Below are 19,114 nucleotides of genomic sequence, written 5' to 3'. Positions count from 1 at the left end.
GCGCTGGGCAAGAGCACCAGAGCAGAGAATGTTCTGGAAGCAGTGGGCACCCCGATGGGCTCTCCATCCGTAGGGGCATGCTGGGACTTTGGATTTGAAAAGGGCCTTGAGTTGTGCCTGCCCCTCGGAGCCTTGCTTTCCACCCGACCTTGACGACTTGCTTCCTACAACCCGGGACCCACCTCTGCCCCCTCCGCCTGGGCTCCCAGCTATCTGGGCCCCTGGGAGAGCCACCCACCCACCAGGCCTCTGTGCTGGGGCCTCAGGCCCTGTTCTGCCTTGGCTAGCTCAGCTCCTGTTTACCTGGGCTGGGCTGGAGTGCACCTGAACGGGCAGCCTCCCTTTGTGTAGACAAAGATGGCCTTCAAAGCTCTTATTCGTGGTGCTCAAGATATCAGAGGAGGGGGCTGTGTCTCCTGGTTATTAATCTTCCTGGGGCACATGCCCACCGTTGGCCAGTGTCCAGGGGATGAAGTGTCTCATTGGAACCCTGTGGTGGAGAAGGCAGGCCACATGGGTGACAGCCATGGAGAAGGCCGGTTCCTGAAAGAACCAGAGAGGGTCTGCTGAGGTCGGGGGGAGAGAGAGGGAGGGAAGGTACTGGGTCATCTGTGTCCACAGGCCATCTTGCCCGCAGGGAGCCCTCATCCTCTCCCACCTGGACACCACCGCCAGACCATCAGACTCAGCACAGGCCCCTCCAGGCCCCTCCACCCGATGGTTAGTCTTCCTGCCCCTTCTGTGGGCCCATTTCCTGCAGGCTCAGAAAGCTCCCTGGAGGCTCCAGGAGGCCGTATCTGAACCCCCAGCCCCAGGCTGTGGGGTCAGCTGCCCTGTGTCTTCCCATGAGCGTGGCTGACCTCAGCACACTGGCCCACGATTGCCTGTTTGTGTGACTGTCTCCTGCCCGGACAGTGAGCCCCTTGAGGGCAGGCATTGTGCCTGTTCCCCCGGGTACCTACGCACAGCACCTGGCACGGCTCTTGGCAACTGAGATGCTTCGTATAGTTTTGATGAATGGGTGAAGGAATAAATGGTACAGCCACAAGATGAGATTTTATGTTTGCAGTCATAAAAAGTTATGCTTACGCAGACTTTTTGTGACATAAGAAAATGCTTAGGATGTAGTGATAAGAGCAGAGTGCAGACTCGTATGTACATCATGTGTATTTATTAAACTTAGTTGAAACTATTATACACAATCTTATAAAAATAATATAGAGCACTGAAATACTGATACTGGTTTTCCCTGTGGAGTGAGACCCTGCGTAGTCCTGTGGGCATGTGTGTGTGTGTGTGGTTTCAGAATTTTCTGCAATAAGTATTTATGATCTTTTCAATCAGAAGAAATGCACTTTCTAATTAGAAAAGTAAGAACATATATTGCTGGCAACAATATGAAACAAATCTAAACTTTCTGGAAAGTAATTTGGCACCAAGATCCACAAAAATATTTTATCCTTGACCCAGTAGTTCAATATCTGAAATAAGGAAACAAACCTAAATGCATAAAATAAATAAATAGGGCTTCCCTGGTGGCGCAGTGGTTGAGAATCTGCCTGCCAATGCAGGGGACACGGGTTCGAGCCCTAGTCTGGGAAGATCCCGCATGCCGCGGAGCAACTGGGCCCGTGAGCCACAACTACTGAGCCTGCGTGTCTGGAGCCTGTGCTCCCAACAAGAGAGTCCGCGATAGTGAGAGGCCCGTGCACCGCGATGAAGAGTGGCCCCCGCTCGCCGCAACTAGAGAAAGCCCTCGCACAGAAACGAAGACCCAACACAGCCATAAATAAATAAATAAATAAAATTTAAAAAATAAATAAGTGTATAAGCACATAGGAACTGTTGAGTAAATGTTTAAATATCATGGTGGTTTAAAAGGTGATTATTAATTATAATTATCATCGAGTCACATATAACAGTGTAGGAGACACTGACAATAACTTTAAGTGGCAGCAAAAGCAGGATGCAGAACTGCCCCTTGGTGCCCCCCCGGCCCCTCCCCAAGGGCAATGCAGAAGCGGGGAGCCAGCGGGCGCCGGGGAAGGCTGGGTCATCTGGGATTCCCACTGAGCTGGAGAAGCTTCCTGAATGCCAGTTGGCAGCTCAGCTTGTGAGAGAGATGTGAGGCCCCTGTGGGTGTGCAGAGGGGTTCCGCAGATCTCCTGACCAGGGCTTGTATTCAGTCTGGATGCTGTGACATGGCTGCACCTGTTATCCACTGTCACCTGGTCGGTCCTCGTGCCGTGCTGGCTGTGGGTGTTCCCAGCACCATCCCTGCCTCTAACCTTGACTGGCATTCCCCCCCTCCCCCCAGAGGGAGCCCCTTACCTGCCTGGAGGGGAAGTGTGCAACCAGGAGCACCGTGGACCAGCAGGTGCTGGGAGAGTCTTCTGTGTCTCATCTGCAGCGGGGGCCTGATGCTCACCCCAGCGCCCTCCACCTGCCTGGGCGAAATGAAAGTCAGATGTATTTCACTAAAATACTATCATGAGGGCGCATCCTTCCTGCCCAGGGTGTAGTGCAGGACCTTCCTTTCATGAGACGGTAGTAACAGTGACAAGTAATTGTAATTAAAATGTCCTTGATGTCAAAGTGAAAAGCTGGTGACCTTTATGAGTCCCCTCTAAGAAGCTTCTCTGAGATGCTTTGAAGTTTACAGCACGTGGCTAAGAGGCTGGGCTCGCCACCTCCTGGCTCTGTGGCCATGGCGAGCCACGGTGGTCTCCTCCGTGAAGTGGGGGGATGAAGGCACCTGGCATAGAAGGGCCCGTGGGGAGTAAAGGAAGCAGGTGTGGGCAGTGCCTGGCACGGGCGGGCCTGTGCAGCAAACGTCAGCTCTGACCTCCAGTCCCAGAACTGCGTTGAGGATGCTGGCTTTTGTTTCTTTTGTCAGAAAAGCTGTCCAACAGAAGTTTCCGAGCTAATGAATGCAAATTTCCCATTGTTCTCAAAATCACGTCTATTCAAGGATGAAATGACAAGTTTGCGGCACCCTCCAATGGAGGAGGAGGTGGAGGGCTTCAAACAGGAAAAACAACCCCTCTGCTCCTGCGAAGGAAGCCGGGTGCCTCTGGAATCTGCACCCACGTCCGCGCGGGTCAGCCTGACGACGGCCCGAGCGTCCGTCGGATGTGAGGGATGCTCCGCCTCGGCACGTGCAGTTCTCAGGACCCACGGGCTGCACGTCACGTCCCAGCGGGCGGTGTGAGTGGTGGGTCTGTGTGTTCGTTTCCTGGGGCCACCCTAACAGAGCACCGCAAGCGGATGGCTGAAACAGGAGACATTCGTTCCCTCACGGTTCTGGAGCCCAGAAATCTGCAGCCAAGGTGTGTGCAGGGCCCACGCTCCCTCTGGAGGCTCCAGGGGAGGATCCTTCCTGCCTCTTCCAGCTCCTGGTGGCCCCGGGTGTCCTGCGCTCGTGGCCACATCACTCCCAACTCCGCCTCTGTGGTCTCATGGCCATCTCCTCTGTGTGTGTCTGTGTCCAAAATTCCTTCTTTTAAGGGTCTCAAGTCATTGGGTTAGAACCCACCCCAATTCAGGGTGCCCTCATTGTAACTGACTACATCTGCAAAGGCCTATATCCAAATAAGTTTGCACCCACGGGTCCCAAGCGTCAGGACTTGGGCGTATCTCTGGGGGCCACAGTTCAACCCAGAACCGTCTGGAGAATCTGGTTTCTTGCTTTTTCAGGGGCCCTCGCACCGAGGCTGGCTAATTGGAGCAGGAGCCCCCAGAGGCAGGGCAGGAACGAGGGCACTTTGCTGCCTCCACACACACCCACCGCCACCCCCCAGCACCACCCCCGCCCCGCCCCACTCCTGGCCCCACCCCCGCCCCGCCCCACTCCTGGCCCCACCCCGCCCCGCCCCGCCCCACTCCTGGCCCCACCCCCGGCCCCACCTCCGGCCCTCCCCTGGCCCCACCCCCCAGTCCCACCCCCGGTCCCACCCTGGTCCCAGCTCCACCCCGCACCCGCCCCCACCTCCAGCCCCGCCCCACCCCACCCCCGGCCCCACGTCCGGCGCCCCCCTGGCTCCACCCCCGGCCCCAGCCCCGCCCCAGGTCCCACCCCAGCCCCACCCCCGCCCCAGGCCCCACCTCCCCAGTCCCACCCCCGGTCCCACCCTGGCCCCAGCCCCACCCCACCCCCTGCGGGCTGCTTGGTGAAGCCAGGAGCTGAGAGATGTGAGGACAAAAGCCCAGCGCAGGCGTGGCTCCAGCAGGCCTCAGCAGGCCCTACCTGGCCATCGGTTCAGTGGGCCTCAGACCCTGCAGTAACGCCCGAGCCATCTTTAATCTTGACAATTTTCTTCTCTCTCCGTTTGCCCTCATTTCCCGGGGGCATCAATCAATCCCGCCTCTTCAGAAGGAATTCTTTGGGCGAAAAGACGTGAGTCAACGCTGGGATACGAGAAAAGAGGGGGGATGAGTGCCCCGGGAACCCTGCGGGGAAGCACCGACGGGCGCGACTTTCCTTAAAAGTGAGATGAGATCCGTGGGTTCTCAATCAGGGGAGCGGTTACAGACCTTTACTGCTCCGGAGACTACGAAGGGGACTATCCGAGACCCGCGGCGGGCAGCTCTGAGCCCTCGCCTCCCCGCAGGGCTGCTCCGGGCGGCCAGCCTCTGAGAGCCGCTGCAGCCTCCCCTGGGTCGGCCATCACCGCAGGGCCAAGAGGGCCCAGGGTGAGGCCCGGAAGGCGCCGACCCAGGAGCCTCCCCTTGCCGCCAGCCCCACTGGAGCCCAAAGGCAGGGTGTGCACCGCGTTCCCGTCTGCAGTGCGTCTTGTGCCCGTGGCGGGGTGAAAGGCGGTGAGCGCCTGTTCCACGGCAGAGGTCCTCCGAGTGGGGTCCCCAGCCGGCAGCACCAGCATGCCCCGGGGGCTTCTCAGAGATGCCAGTTCTCCGGCCCACCCCGCACCTGCGGAGTCAGATGCTCCGGGTGGGCCCCTGCAGTCTGTGTCCTCCAGGGCTCGCTGCCCACGTTTGAGAGCCGCCATCTAAGGGCAGCTGTTCCTCCGCGGAGCCCCCGCCTCCAGGGCCCAGCAGGAGAGGGTCTCAGGGGTGCAGCCCCTTGGGGTTGGCGTGCTGGCTCCCTGCCCACCCTCTCTGTCCATTGGGCTCAGTCATTCATTCTCCATCCACTCTCCCAGCTCACGTCCCTCCGGGCTCTATGGCTGCTGGGAGATCAGCAATGAAGAACACGGACAAGGCTCCTGGGGCTTTGGTTCCAACGATGGCCAGTGTCCAGCTGGTCCCACCAGCACGTCCGCAGCGGTGCTTTTGTGGTCATTTGCGGACGTGGCACCTGGCAAATGGCTGATTCAAGGAGCAAAATCGTGGAGGACTTTGAGAGACAGGGACCCTGAAGGCGGGCGTCTCCTTGAATCTTGCACCCCAGGCACCTCGCTCTAGTCCCAGCTCTGCCGTGAGGAGTGTCTGCAAGAGGAAACTGGACCCTGTCTCACAAGGCAGGTGATTCGGAAGCTCCTGGGAGTCAGCAGCACATGACAGTGAAGCGCCTTCCCTTGATGCCACATTGCCTGCGTACAGATGCAGGTTCTGGTGCTTGCAAGCTATGTGACCTTGAGCAGGTCACTGGACCTCTCTGTGCCTCAGTTAACTCATCTGCAAAATGGGGTGAATTATAGCCCTACCTCACAGGGGTGTTGTGGGGAATAAACGTGCTGGTATCTAAAGGACACATGCTAGCTGAATGTTACTGTTATCATTCTTATACATTCATCTTAAAAAGCTGTACAGAAAATCAAGATGCAAACCTAAAGCAAACCAAAATATGCATACTTTGGGGAAATTAACAGAGTATCACAAAAGCAATCAATACTGCCTTGACATTTGGAAATTCTTCACTAAGTGCACGGGTTCAGTTAGTGATAGAATTCCACTTCGGTCCGCATGGTCCCTCATTGCTTGTCTCCACAGTGAATAATATTTACATAATCACAGTGTGGCAAATGTGGACTCCTCTCTCGTTTTGGAATCAACCCATGGACAAATCTGTGGAAAGCCCAATCGCAGTTACAGAGCAAAATGTAGATGTTACAAATGATCTTTGACACCATAAAAGGGATGGCACAGCTAAGCGGGAGACGCAAAGGAAGTATGTTAATGTCTTTTCTTTTTCTTTCGCAATTCAACATTTTATGTATTTATTTATTTTTATTGTGGTAAGAACACTGAGCATGAGATCTGCCCTCTTAACACAGTTTTAAGTGCACAATACAGTATTGTTAGCTAGGCACAGTGTTGTACAGCAGACCTCCAAGTTTATTCAGAGATGTGTGTGTGTGTGTGTGTGTATCCCTGAAACAAATATATATAACCGAAACTTCATACCCATTGAACAGCAACCCCAGGAGTATGTGAATTTCTCCTGTAACCTGGTAAGGAGTCCATAGACAGCAGCTAAAGTTGATACTTCCAGAAATAGAGCCTTAAGTGTTCCTTTTAAGGTCACAAAAGTAACCACCAGAACAACTAAAAATAATAACATAGCTAAGAAAAATCAAGGGAGGTAGGAGCGGGATGTAGGCGGTAGGGGAAATGGACTAAATCCTCATCTTTCATGCCAGAAAGTCAAGGGAAATAGTCTCTGGCTGACAAAGCAAGAACTAGACCCATAAAATTACTCTGCGTGTCCACAGTGGACAAAATGAGAAGGCCTAAAACCAGAAAAAATCGTTTCCTTTGGAGAGAGGGAGAGAGCGCAGGAAACGTTAGCTCTTCATTTTATAGCTTTCTGGATGGTTTGAATTTTTCAACATGTGCACATTTTACTTTTGTAAGCGGAAGCGGGTGTGATGGCCTCAGCCACACTGCCAGGGCCTGGCTGCTGCAGGCGGTCCCACTCTGGGCACCCCCTGCCCTCTGGAGTATTCCCGGGACTTCCCTGGGGGTCCAGTGATTAAGACTCTGCGCTCCCAATGCAGGGGCGCGGGTTCGATCCCTGGTCTGGGAACTGGGGGGGGGGTCCCTGGGGCTTGCGGCCTTGGCTCTGGTGATCAGAGGAGCCCCTGGCTGTGTGGAGGATGGAGGTCGGCTCCCCACCCCTGCCCTCGCTGGGAACCGCTAAAAGACAAACTGAGGCATATTACAAATCTTAAGATTATATTGGACATGGGAATTCCCTGGTGGTCCAGAGGTTAGGGCTCCAGGCTTCCACTGCAGGGGGCGTGGGTTTGGTCCCTGATTGGGATCCCACATGCGCGCTGCCAGCCAAAAAACAAACAAAAAGGATTATATTTGGACAAAAACTGATTGGAATGGGGCAACCTAGAACTGGAAGTGGTTAGGAGCGCCCCACCCATAGCAGCTGGAGAAAGTATAGATTAAACGCTGAAGCAAAGCAAAAGTGATCGTTAACTGGTATGGCTTAAAGCCCAGCGGTGAGTGGTTGGCTGTGATTGGCTGTGTGTGATTGGCTGAGATTGGCTGTGTGTGGTTGTCTGTGGTTGGCTGTGATTGGCTGAGATTGGCTGTGTGTGGTTAGCTCTGTGTGATTGGCTGTGTGTGGGCGCCTGTGATTGGCTGTGTGTGATTGGCTGTGATTCGCCGTGTGTGATTGGCTGTGTGTGGTTGGGTTTCCATTTCGTAACCTTGAGGCATTCACAGGCTTAGGTTTGGGTTTGCTTGCATAGAGGCCATGCATTAGACCCCCTCAGCCAAGTGGCCTCCTTGTTTAACTAATTTAAAAAGCTAAGGAGGGAGTGGGTGTCACAAAAGAAGATCCTGGTACCCAGTGTGGGGCAGCGTGTGACATCAGTGTTAGATATTTCCCCGAGTTTATACTTCTAGTGGCCTGAGCTAGGACCAGAGACTTCTCTGTGGAAGCTAATAAATGCACCTCCGGGATGGGAATTCATCCCAACTCTTTCTGGCTTAAACTTCTGCTCCCTGGACCTCACTCCCAAAGCCAAGGTGCCCCAGAATCATCCATCCCAGAGAGAGCAAGCGGTGTTGTCCTTGCTTGATTGGCACTGTTCTGGTCCCTGGCATCAGGGGGATGATGTCTCCTCTCCTGGCACAACTGACCAAATAGAACATTCCAGAAAACACTCCCTTGGCCTGGCCTGGCCTTCTCAGGCACCCACACATGCATACACACCCTGGTCATCCCAGGAGGGCTCCTTTGCAGCCAATGTCACCTTCCCCCCCGGCAGTCCCTGCTCTCGCTGCTGTCACCATAGAGTAGCTTCCTCTGTTCTTCCAATTTTGTAAATAGAGTCGCACATACGTTTTCCTCGGTGTCTTTGGAGGCTTCTTGCTCAACCTAATGCTTTGAGACTCATTCAGATTGTTGCATATTTGGTAGTTCCTTTGTTTTTATCCCAAAGTAGCATTCCACTGTGTGGATGTACAATTAGTTTAAATTATAAAGACCAACAATATCAAGGATTGGTGAGCAAGTGGGGCAGCTGCTTTGCATTTTTAAAGTTAATTTATTTTTATTTTATACTTAAAAAAAAAACCATGGGACTTCCTTGGTGGTCCAGTGGCTAAGACTCCTTGCTTCCAATGCAGGGGTCCCGGGTTCAATCCCTGGGCAGGGAACTGGATCCCTCACGCATGCCGCAACTAAGAGTTCGCATGCCACAGCTAAAGACCAATGAGGCAATGAGGACCCGGGGCAGCCAAAATAAATAAATAAATATTTTAAAAAAATAGCGTTTGCTTCTTAGAACAGTTTTGGGTTTATAGAAACATCGAGTGGCGAGTACAGAGAGTTCCCACGTGGCCTCGCCCCCCACCCAGCTTCTCCTGTTATTAACACCGTGCATTAATGTGGTGCATTTGTTACAATTAATGAACCTGCACTGACGCATCGTAATCACTGAGAGTCCACAGTTTCCACGAGGGCTCACTCTTGGTGCCGTGCTTGCTCTGGGTTTGGACAAATGTATATGGACATGTGTCCACCATGACAGAATGATGCAGCGCAGGTTCACTGCCCTAAAAATCCTCTGTGCTCTGCCTACTCATTCCTCCCCACAAACCCTGGCAACCACTGATCTTTTTACTGTCTCCATAGCTTGCCTTTCCTGCAATGTCCTAGAGTCGGAATCCTGCAGTATGTAAGGAATTTGCTGAGTTTGCACCTGAAACAAAGGGCCTTTTAGGGCGAGGCTGGGAGAAGGGTGGGGGAAGGACATGGTAGGTCCTGGGACATGCCTGACCCCCTCTTTTCTCCTTTCCGCCAGGGCTCGCCAAGCCCATCGGTCTGGTGGAGGGGCCGGGCGGCCTGGGCCAGGGCGGCATGGCGGCCACACTGCGTGACAACAGCCAGGAGACAGAGGGCAAGTTCGAGGAATACGGGTACAACGCGCAGCTCAGCGACCGCATCTCCCTGGACAGGACCATCCCTGACTACAGGCCCAAAAAGTGAGTACACGGCCCCTCCCACAGACACCTCCAGGCAGCCCCCCACAGGCCTGGGCTCCTGGCACCCAGATGTTCACAGGATCTGCTGGACAGGCAGAGCGGAGGAAGGGGGGCCCTGTCAGGTGGGGCCCTCCGCATCCGTCTTCTCTTCTCCGGTTTCTCTGCTCTCGGCCATGGGCATCCTCTGCAGGTGCCCAGTACAGGACTAAGGCTGCTCAGGGACGGCGCTGCCCAGGAAGCTGGGCAGCGCCATCGCTGATGCTCCAGGTGCCGCCACTTATACAAATGACACGAGTGACAAGTGACACAGCTTGAAGCATAGTCTCTGCCAAATGCGTTTGTCCTCCCGCTTTTGGTGCAGGAGCCGCGATGGGTGGAGGTTCTGCTTGAAATTAGCATCGCCGTGTTCCATTTCTGTCACTTGCCTGTAAACCCCTGTCTCCCCAACTCCCAAAGCCACAGCAGTTGATTAGTCAGAAAAGTCAGACCCCTCGATGGCTGTGCCTTGCCTTCTGGTCACTCAGGACTCCTGGTCTCAGATCATTGCATCCTGTAGTAAAGCAGAGGCGAGACTGGAACAAAACTCCATATTGAGTGGACCTCATTGCTTTAATAACTTCAGCCAAGCAGGGCGCCTGCACCCTGGACATGAAGCCAGGCTCCTTTCTGTGGCCCTGGCCACAGGAACTCAGCCTGCCGCTGGCAACCTTGAACAGGAAAGCACTTTCCAGCAGCACCTTCTTCCTGGCAGGGGCTGCAGCTCTGGCCTGGGCTGGGCTGGGCAGCCGTGTGGTCAGAGTTGCCGCTCTGACTCCTGAGTCCGTGGAGAAGCCTTCAAGGAAAGGTGGATGGCGGGTGCGGGGGAGTGTCTACTTTAGCTCCTGTCTTGGTTTGCCCCTCTTCCAGTTGTGGCTTCTGAGATAGGACTCTGGTTTGGGAAGTGGTCCCAGAAGCCCTGGGAGGCGGTGGGAAGGCTGACAGGGAAGGGCCCGGAGCATGAGACAGTGCATCATCGTGCGGGTACAGGTGGTCGGCAGCGGATCAGCTCCACCGGGGACACAGGGGGCTACGGAGCCGGCCTCGGGGCTACCCCAGCCCAGGGAGGACCAGAGAGCGGTTCTCACAGACTCCCTGTTCCTCCAAGCTTGAGGGCTTGCTGTGCGAGGAGTGAGCTGAGAGGCCCAGAAACGAGTTTCTAGGGCGCTGGGGCAGGGCTGGCAGTGAGCGCGTGGCCACCCCAGGGAGTGCTGGGGCCTGGGGCGCGGGGACCCGCGCGTCTGCCCACGTTCCGTGTTCTAGCCGCAGCCGGATGCGCGGTGGGAACTGGCGGGCCTGAGCTGCATAGTGGGAGGTTAGGCCCTCTGTGACTCCATTCCTGAGAATGAACCCCGCTCTGTCGCGTTATACCTGGAGAGCCTGGAGCAGGTGGCTCCCCCTGCTTTGACCACGCGCTGCTCGTGATGATGCTATTTTATCTTCATCGCATTTATTTTCATGGTTACCATTGATTTAGCATAAGTAGGGCTGCTTTCCATTTGCAGCGATGAAATAAAGGTGCCGTTTTGAATTTAAAAAGGCCAATTTGGAGAAACATACAAAGTAAATAATAACGCAGGTGGTGCCGAGATGTGACGGCAGTCACGGACACGGATCTGAATGAGTCAGGTGCTCTGAGGGTGTGTGGGAGTGTGTGTGCACGCGTGTGCGTGTGCATGTGTTTGAGTGTGAGTCGCTTGCTGAAAGCCCCCCTTGTGTCCTGACTTTTGGAGGATGAAGTAAGTTGCCCACCAGCAGGGTCAGCACAGCTGCTGGAGTTTAGCTCTGAGCGCCTGGGCAGCCCTGGTGCGGTTCGGAGGACCCCCAAGGCCAACCTCAAGTTCAATAACTCACTAAAGGACTCATAAGGCTCAGCAAAGCTATTACACACGTGGTGCAGCTTGTTATCGCTCGAGGACACCAGGCCGGAGTTTCCAGCTGGCCCTCATGGTGGGGCTCACAGGGACGGTGCCTGATTGCCCCAGCAGCGAGGTGTGAGCACGCTATGACATATTGCCAGCCGGGGGCTCCCTCGAGCCTTGGTGTCTGGGTTTTTACTGGCTGACCTCAGTCTCCAGCCCCTGCAGAGGTCAAGCCGAGACCCCACATGAATCCCACTGTAGCAAAGACTACCTGGCACGGCCCCAGGCCTCCAGGTGAAGGTGACGCTCTTCTCAGGCAGGATGTGCCAAGGGCCCAGAGGTCACCTCCCAGGAGGTGCAGGGCGTGGACAAGCCAGACCTGCAGCCTTGAGCCCGTCCTGTGCACGTGGTACTAGTGGGGACACCTCAGCCGACTTGGTACGGAAGTGGCGCCGTGCTCCACCTTCCTGAGCCACGCAGCACATCGGGTCACAGCACCCTGTCCCTGTGACTCCGGGGGTGCAGCCCCTGGACTTGGGTCGGAGGCAGTGCGGGGGCGTTCTGCTGCTGCGTCTCCTCCTTCACCTCATAGCATTTGTTGTCATAACTGAAGAAAGCCCCTTCTTGCCCTGTTTCCCAGAGATCGTGTTCTTTTGGTGGTTCTGTGGAACCCTCTAGAACCCCTCCACACTGCCTCTGCATGGCTGGACCCCTTGCCCAGTGGGCATGGGGCTTGAGTCCAGTCATGACCAAATTATGACGAAGCTGAAGCCTCTCTGTGACCCCCTGAATCCCCCCAAGGCCTGCTTTCAGAGCAGTCCCAGCCCACAGGGGTCAAGGCCATCAGACCTCTCGCTGTCCAGCCCACCACCCCCAGCCCTGGGCCAAGGGCAGGGGTCTCCCAACGGTCCTGCCGCATCTCCCAGCATCAGAGCAGCAGCGCTTACAGAACAGATGTGCGTCTGCGTGTAGCAGATGCCTGTCGTTCGCCTCCTCAAAATCCAGTTCTCTTTCTTTGGGGCAGTAGCTCCCCGCTTCCATGTGGGGACCCATGGAAACTTCCCACCCCTGCTGCAGGGTGGGTCACATGACCAGGGCTAAGCCAATCAGAGCTCATAGTCCACCAGCCACAGTGATTGGCTCAAGGAGATCACATGGTCTAGGCCAGTCCAGCGTGAGCCTTGGAATTACCTGAGGCCATGGGTGGGGGGAAATCAGGACTTTCCCCAAAAGTAGAACTGCAAGTTTAGGAGCCTGGGGATCTGCACTATCTTATCATCATGAGGGGAGAGCTTGAGCTCCCAGGGCGCACTTGTGAAACCGAAGGAGAAAATCCAGTTGCAGGGCATGGCAGAGCTGGGAGGTGGGGAGGAACTGGGTTCCAGTGCTATGAGCACCTGGATCCAGCTGTCCCTGAAGGCACTTGCAATAAATTACAAATAAATTAAAAAAATAAGTCCTCTAGACTCCGCAGTAAATTAGTATACACACATACACATACATATTTTACATTTTTTGCTTAAGCGAATTTGCACTGGATTTTCTGCTTTTTAAGCTGAAAGGGCTCCACCCGATGCGTGTGGTGTGTCACCGCACACTCGCCTGTCCTCGGGAGCCCTCTCCTCCCATGTCTTGCTGGGCCTGGGATTTGCAGCAGGAGCGATTCTGGCTTTCCCTTTGAGGATTCAGATCCTCCGTAAGAAACCTCAGCCTGCCGAAATAAAAACTGACAGAGTGATCAACCCCAGTTGTCACTCTCACGTCACAAAAGAAGACATCTGGGCGAACTTGGAAAGAGCTGACCTTTACAATCTGCCTTAATTGATAGAAACCTGCTTTACAGAAACTCTGATTTGAAGGGGCAGAGCTCTCTGCCTCCCTTAATGAGAGAATGTGGATTTTATTTAGTTACTTACCTGGTTGTTTATATCCCATTTCTTCCCAAAAAAGAAACGAGGAGGCTTTGGCACCAGGCACATATGCAGACCCCCCCTCCTACCCCCATGGGCGATGTGGCTGATGAATCAGAAGTGGAAAGGGGCCTTCCCACGCCCCTCCCCCCACGCCCCTCCTGTCCCGCAGGCTCTGCCCGGGGCCTCTCTGGAGCTTGTTGCCGCTGTCACTCAACCCACAGCTTCCCTCTGCGCTCAGGGGACTACATCACGGGGATTATTCAAAGCAGTGACAGCCCTCATGAGAGCCTCGCTTAAAACACGGGCTCCAGTCCCCCAGGGGCCTTTCTGACGAGGAACTGGGGTCTTCTCATGAGCATGACCAGGCATCCCGTCTTCTATATTTGGAAATGAGATCTTCCCCGAACCTTAGCCCTCCAACAGGAATTCCCCTTATTGCCTACCATTCTGGGGGCTGGGTTGGTAAGACTTAAAACCCAGTTTGAAACGGCTTAAGCAAAAAAAGGGAATTTATTGGCTCAGGCCCTGAAGGGTAGGCTTTCAGGCACGGCTTGATCTAGGGGATGCTGCTGTTAGCCATCAGCTCTGCCTGCCTTCAAGTCGGCCCTTGGGTCAGTCAGGATCCTGGAAGGAAATTGGTGACATCCTCAAGTGGGATGTGGGCAGAATCTAGGAACCCCACGAGGGATGTTGAGGCACCCAGGGAGTGCAGCAGTGGGTGAAAAAGCTGCTCAGTAAAATACAATATCCTTGCGCCTGATGTTCTGCAGTGGGCGGTGTCAGAAAACTTTTCCTGAAAAAGGCAATGTGTAAAAACCTCACTGTTTTTCTTTACTCTCACAAGACTGCCACACTCACAACATTTGTGACATCAGATGTGTGGGGCTTTCCCACACCAACCAATTCTCTGACACCAGCTGGGTGTCCTACACTTCGATTCAGTTCTGGCACTATCTGCCTGGAGTCGGCATCAGACCCCACAGGTGCAGGGCTCAGATGCCAACCTCAGATCCAGGCTGCCCCGGCACTTCTGACCCCTGCTCGGCCTCAGACACTTGCTAGGACTGCTCACGAACTTAGGCAAACACTTGTGTTTACTGGCCTGTTACAGAATGAAGACGTGATGAAGGACACGGGGGAACAGCCAGACAACGAGCTGCACGGCGGGAGGCCTGGGAGGGCCCTGAGCACAGGAGCGTCTGTCCCCGAGGAGCTGGGGTACCCCACCCTCCTGGCACCGGGTGTGTTTGGGACCCCAGAAACTCTCCAAATCCCGTGCTTTAGAGGCTTTTACGGGGGCTTCATCACGTCGGCATCCATTTTTAGCTTCACTTTCAGCCCCTCCTCCCCACAGGGTGGGGAGGAGGGGCTGAAAGCGCCAACTTCTAATCGTGGTTTGGTCCTTCTGGTGACCAGTCCCCAACCAGGAGCCCACCCAGAGTTGCCTCATTAGAGCAAAACTCCATCACCCAGGGACTCCCACAGCACTCCGACCTCGCCCATCGCCCTGGGGGTTCCAAGGGTGCGGCTCTGTGTCTGAGAAGCGGGCGCAGGGACCAGTGCGTGTTTCTCATCACCTCATGAGCCAGAGAGCGCACGTTTCAGGCTTTGGGGCCGCGTGAGAGCAGCCCCAGCCCAGCCAATAGCTACATGAACGGGCATGGCTCTGGCCCCAGAAAACTTCATTTGCAAATCCAGGAGGCAGCCTGGATTTGGCTGAACCCTGTTGTGTGGCATGCTTTCCCCCAGAGTCTTACCTTCCTCACGTCACCCGGTGTGACAGATCGTATTTTCCAAAGGTGGATGCAGACCCCTGATCTGGAACCTTGCCCCGCCCGCATCGAGAGGTGGAGACAGTGTCCGTCCCCTTGCAATCAGGTGGGCTTGGGGCTGGTCATCCCATGGAGGAGGGCGGAGGTGAGCTGTGGAGCTTTAGGGCTCCCCGCCAGCCCGGCAGGGGCCCTGGACCAGGGGCCGCCACGCTGTGAGGAAGCCCCCTGCGTGCTCCCGCAGGGCGTCCACGCGGCCGGGCCCTGAGAGCCGGCGCTCGGAGACCCCCCAGCCAGTGCGGCTGCCCCAGCTCCCGCGGGCCGCCTCAGCCCCACCCGACAGCCCGCCCCACAGTCCCTGACCCGGCGCTGCCAGCTGAGGCCTTCCAAGGGGCCGCGGCAGGAAATGAGATGCCGGCGATCCCGCACTGAGGGTGCCCGGCGCCCGCGGGAGGAGGCCTGAGGCTGGCGCCTCCGCAGGCGACATGCGGGCTCGCGAGGCCCCGGGCGCTGGGGGAGGCTTCCGCTCCGCGAGTAGCAGCAGCTCCGCGTCGTCACACATCGGTGGCCGTGCCTGGTGCTTAGGAGGCCCTCAGGAAATATTCGTGGAGGATTAAATGAGTAAATACATACATGCAAGCGCCGTCTATGCCCGTTTGAAGCTTTCAGAGTTTGGGTTCCTGAACAGCCTTTAGCCCCCGGAGCCCATCCCCCCAATCTGGCAGGTGTAGTCATCAGAAACACACGCGGGTGTAGGAGCGTGTGCGTGTGTGTGCAGGCACACGCGTGTGGACATGCGTTCCCACCTCAACTGGCAACTCCATCCACTCTCAAACCAAAGTTCTCTCTACCTTTCTCCATTAGATACATTATAGATTTCCCTTTGTCTGGAGGTAGATAGTTTTTCTGACTAAGTGGTGGCTTTAATTATGCCACAAAGCACATAACAAAGATCTTGATCATTAAGACTGGCCCACGGGATGGCGGAAGGAAGACTGGCAAACCCAAATTAAACAGCATCATAAAAGTGAACGGCCTTGTCCGAGGCCCCGTCCTGCATTCCCGCGCGGTGCTGCGCCCCCGCCTTAGGCGATGCAGAAGTCTGAGCGCGTATGAATCGTCTCTGCTGCGCATGGCTTGGCGGTCAAGTGTAATGAGTGCGGATTTAGCGGATGGTGATCGCGAGGCACCGGAAGCAGGCGCCGCGTGCCAAGGGCCAATCCGGCTCCACATGGGGGCTCCGATGCCACCGGCATTGAGGGTCTGCAAGTGGAGGCAAGGGTCCCAGAGGACGGGACGGAAAGCACGGTGCTGTCCGGGAAACGTGCTGGTTCCTTTCCTCCTGCTGCGGCCGGTAGACGCCCTTCCCTTCCCAGCAGCCCCAGGAGCTCGGGGAAGGAGATGCTTGGGGAGGGCGGGGCCCCTCAGCCGAGCCTGCCCCTCGGCGTGGGATGCTCGCTGAGGGGAACAGACCCCACCCGCTCACCCTCCTGCGGGCCGGGCTCTTCTTTACAGCCAGCTGGTCCCCCTGCAGCAGGGTTGGAGGCTAACAAATTCAGACAGGAAAATCGGAGGCCACCTGCCCCGTGGCTCCGTCTCAGCGGGGGAATCTGCTGGGATGGGGGATTCCACTCACGGGCCCCGTTGAGGGTCCACTCAATGTGGGGCTGCCCCAGATCCCGTCGGGGGCCGGACAAACAAATGCCGGGGTCCCGCCTCTCCCTTCCCTTCCACTGTGCACCCTAAGGGCTCACTGATGATCCCCAGGGCCCTGCTGGGGCTGCTGGGGCAACAGAAGACATCTGCACTGAGCTGGACCCTGGCATGTGATGGGTTGTCGGCCTCTGGCCCAGCGACCCCAGGGACTGCCCTAGCGAGTGCCTGGAGGGCCTGGAGGTCACAGGCCCTGAAGGTCGCACACTTGGGCCCCAGTGGACCTCACTGCCCAGGCAGAGACACTCCAGATGGGCCCAGGGGTCCTCTGCAGCCCTGCACCCAGGGATGGGTGGTCTGGCCACCCTTGCAGTCCACTCGCTCTCCTGGGCGCGGGCAGGCCTCCAGGCAGCCAGACGGCGACCGTGCCCATGAGCGCACGACCCCACGTGCTACTGTCCCACCGGGCTCCTGTGAGGGGAGTGTGTGAGGGGTCTTTCTGTGCACGGTCCAGTGTTCTGTTTCTGACCGGCTTTTGCTCTGAGCTCTGAGGGTGGCGTGTGTGCTCATGTCTCCTTGAACATGTGGTGCGGTGATTCTCACTCATCTCAGCCCAAGGGTCTCTCCAAAGGCGCGTGTGGGTCGCCCGCAGCTGTGAGCGAGGGCCTGGGTGTGGAAGAGTGAGTCTGAGATCTGTACTCACCCTTAGCTCCGCGCACAGGCTCCTCCAATAAATATGAGCCCTTAATGTCTCCACGGAGCGTGGCTGTGTGTAAGGTGCCCTGTGAGTGCACGCCTGTGAATGCATCATGGGCGTGTGTAACGCGCGTGTGTACATCTATGTCGTGTGTGTGCAGTTGTATGCATGTGTATTTGCATAGTGTTTTACTTGTGTGCACGTGTGCTTGTGCACGTGTGTAGTATACGCACGTCTGGGTGTGTGCACGTACATATTGTTTCTGGGAGGTCTTGCAGCCAGCTGCCGGGACGGATGGGTGGACTCAGGCTGCGAAAGACAAGACCCCAAGGCAGGAGGCTCTGGCGTTTCTCGTTGCTCGGGTTTCCTCCTCGCCACCTTCCCAAGCAGCCTCTCTTGTGCCGGCTTTCCGTGGGACTGCTCTGTCTCTGTGCCCGTCAGCATCCTGCCTTGGGCTGGCAGGAAGGCCAGGCATTGGTGTGGGATGCACTGGTCTGGGATTCCAGGCTCGCACCGATGTTCCCAAGAGGGCAGCAGCATGTCAACCCAGCAGGCAGATGCTGCCGCCAGGAAGGCATCCCCACTCCCCGGTGACGCGCTTCCAAGAACCCTCCTGACAGCGGTTTCCAGAAGCGTCCCTCTCGGTTTCCGATGGTGCAGCTTCCTGGGTCTGTGCTCAGCCCAGACCCGTCTGCTGTGGCAGGAGATGGATGTGTGTCCTGTTGTCACAGGCAAAGCTTGCTGCCCCCCGGGAGGCCACTGCCACTTCATCCCCTCTCCATCCTGCGTTTATTTCTCCAGCGGCACAAAGGGCATCCCCATAAATTTCCATCAGTGTCGCTGCCATGGCCCCGTTTCCCGGAGGCCAGCTGGGACGCGGCATGCGACACATTCCAGTCACGACCTCGGAAGTGGCTTCGAGAGCTCGTAACCACGCCTGCTGCTCTGTGGGTTTATAAATCCTCTGCGAAACGGCTTGGTGCTTGAGGATGTCCTGCTTCTCTGGCTCCAGATGGGACATGCGAAGCCGAGCCAGAGCCTCTCTGGGGCCCTCAGCCCAGCCCCTCCTCCGGCCTTGACCTGATGGGGTGGGCGTGAAGCCGGCCAGCCTGCGGGAAGCGTCCAGCGTGTACCCAGCACCGTGCAGGACAGCGTGTGTCCAAGAAAAGGACAGAGCCGCCGGACTTTGGGGAACGTACCTGTCCTGGTTACGATCGCTGCTTAGTCAGCTGCGTTAAACCACGTTTTAATGGACTGAGAGGCAGGAGGTCAGACGGGGTGCAGGGGGAATAGCCTCTCTGAGCAGTACTTCCTGAGACCTCAGCTGGGAAGGTGTGATGGGGCGTGCTCAACGGCGGGGGCTGGAATCATCTGGGGGGCCGTCGTGCACACGCCTGGCAGCAGATGGACGGTCCACCCAACCACCCACACGGGGACCCTTTGTGTGGCCTGGGCTTCCTCACAGCGTGGCGGCCTGGGCAGAGTCCGGTTGCCTCTCTGGTGCCACATGGCCCCAGAACAAAGTCCCAGCACACAAAGCCTTGTTGCTCTTAGTGACTCAGCTCAGAAGGCACGTAGCGTCCCTTCCCTGTATCCTGTTGGTGAGAGGCGGCAGAGCTCACTGTGGTTCAAAGGGAGGGTGGCAAAGTCCCAGGGGACTTGGGGGCTCTTGTTGCAGCATCTTTGGAAAGCGTGATCTGCCACAGCACCCATCTCGGACTGTCGTGCGGTGACGTCTGAGGGTACAAGGGCTAGATGACATTCCGAGGGAGGAGTGGG

The 19,114-nt window shown here is 56.5% G+C and overlaps 1 protein-coding gene across 1 annotated transcript in view; it reads left to right on the top strand.

Annotated features, from left to right (window-relative positions):
- Window positions 1–19,114, top strand: part of GALNT9 (polypeptide N-acetylgalactosaminyltransferase 9) — a 99,861-nt gene that overhangs the window by 15,412 nt on the left and 65,335 nt on the right. Inside the window, exon 2 of the mRNA XM_082417189.1 lies at window positions 9,225–9,405. Coding sequence (XP_082273315.1) covers window positions 9,225–9,405 — 181 coding nt within the window. The remainder of the gene's footprint in view (window positions 1–9,224; window positions 9,406–19,114) is intronic.

The sequence above is a fragment of the Balaenoptera physalus genome, assembly GCF_965194825.1.
Source record: "Balaenoptera physalus genome assembly, chromosome: 12".
In the NCBI taxonomy this organism is placed as follows: Eukaryota; Metazoa; Chordata; class Mammalia; order Artiodactyla; family Balaenopteridae; genus Balaenoptera; species Balaenoptera physalus.
Note: the sequence above shows the minus strand (reverse complement) of the source record. Positions and strands in the feature narration are given on the sequence as shown.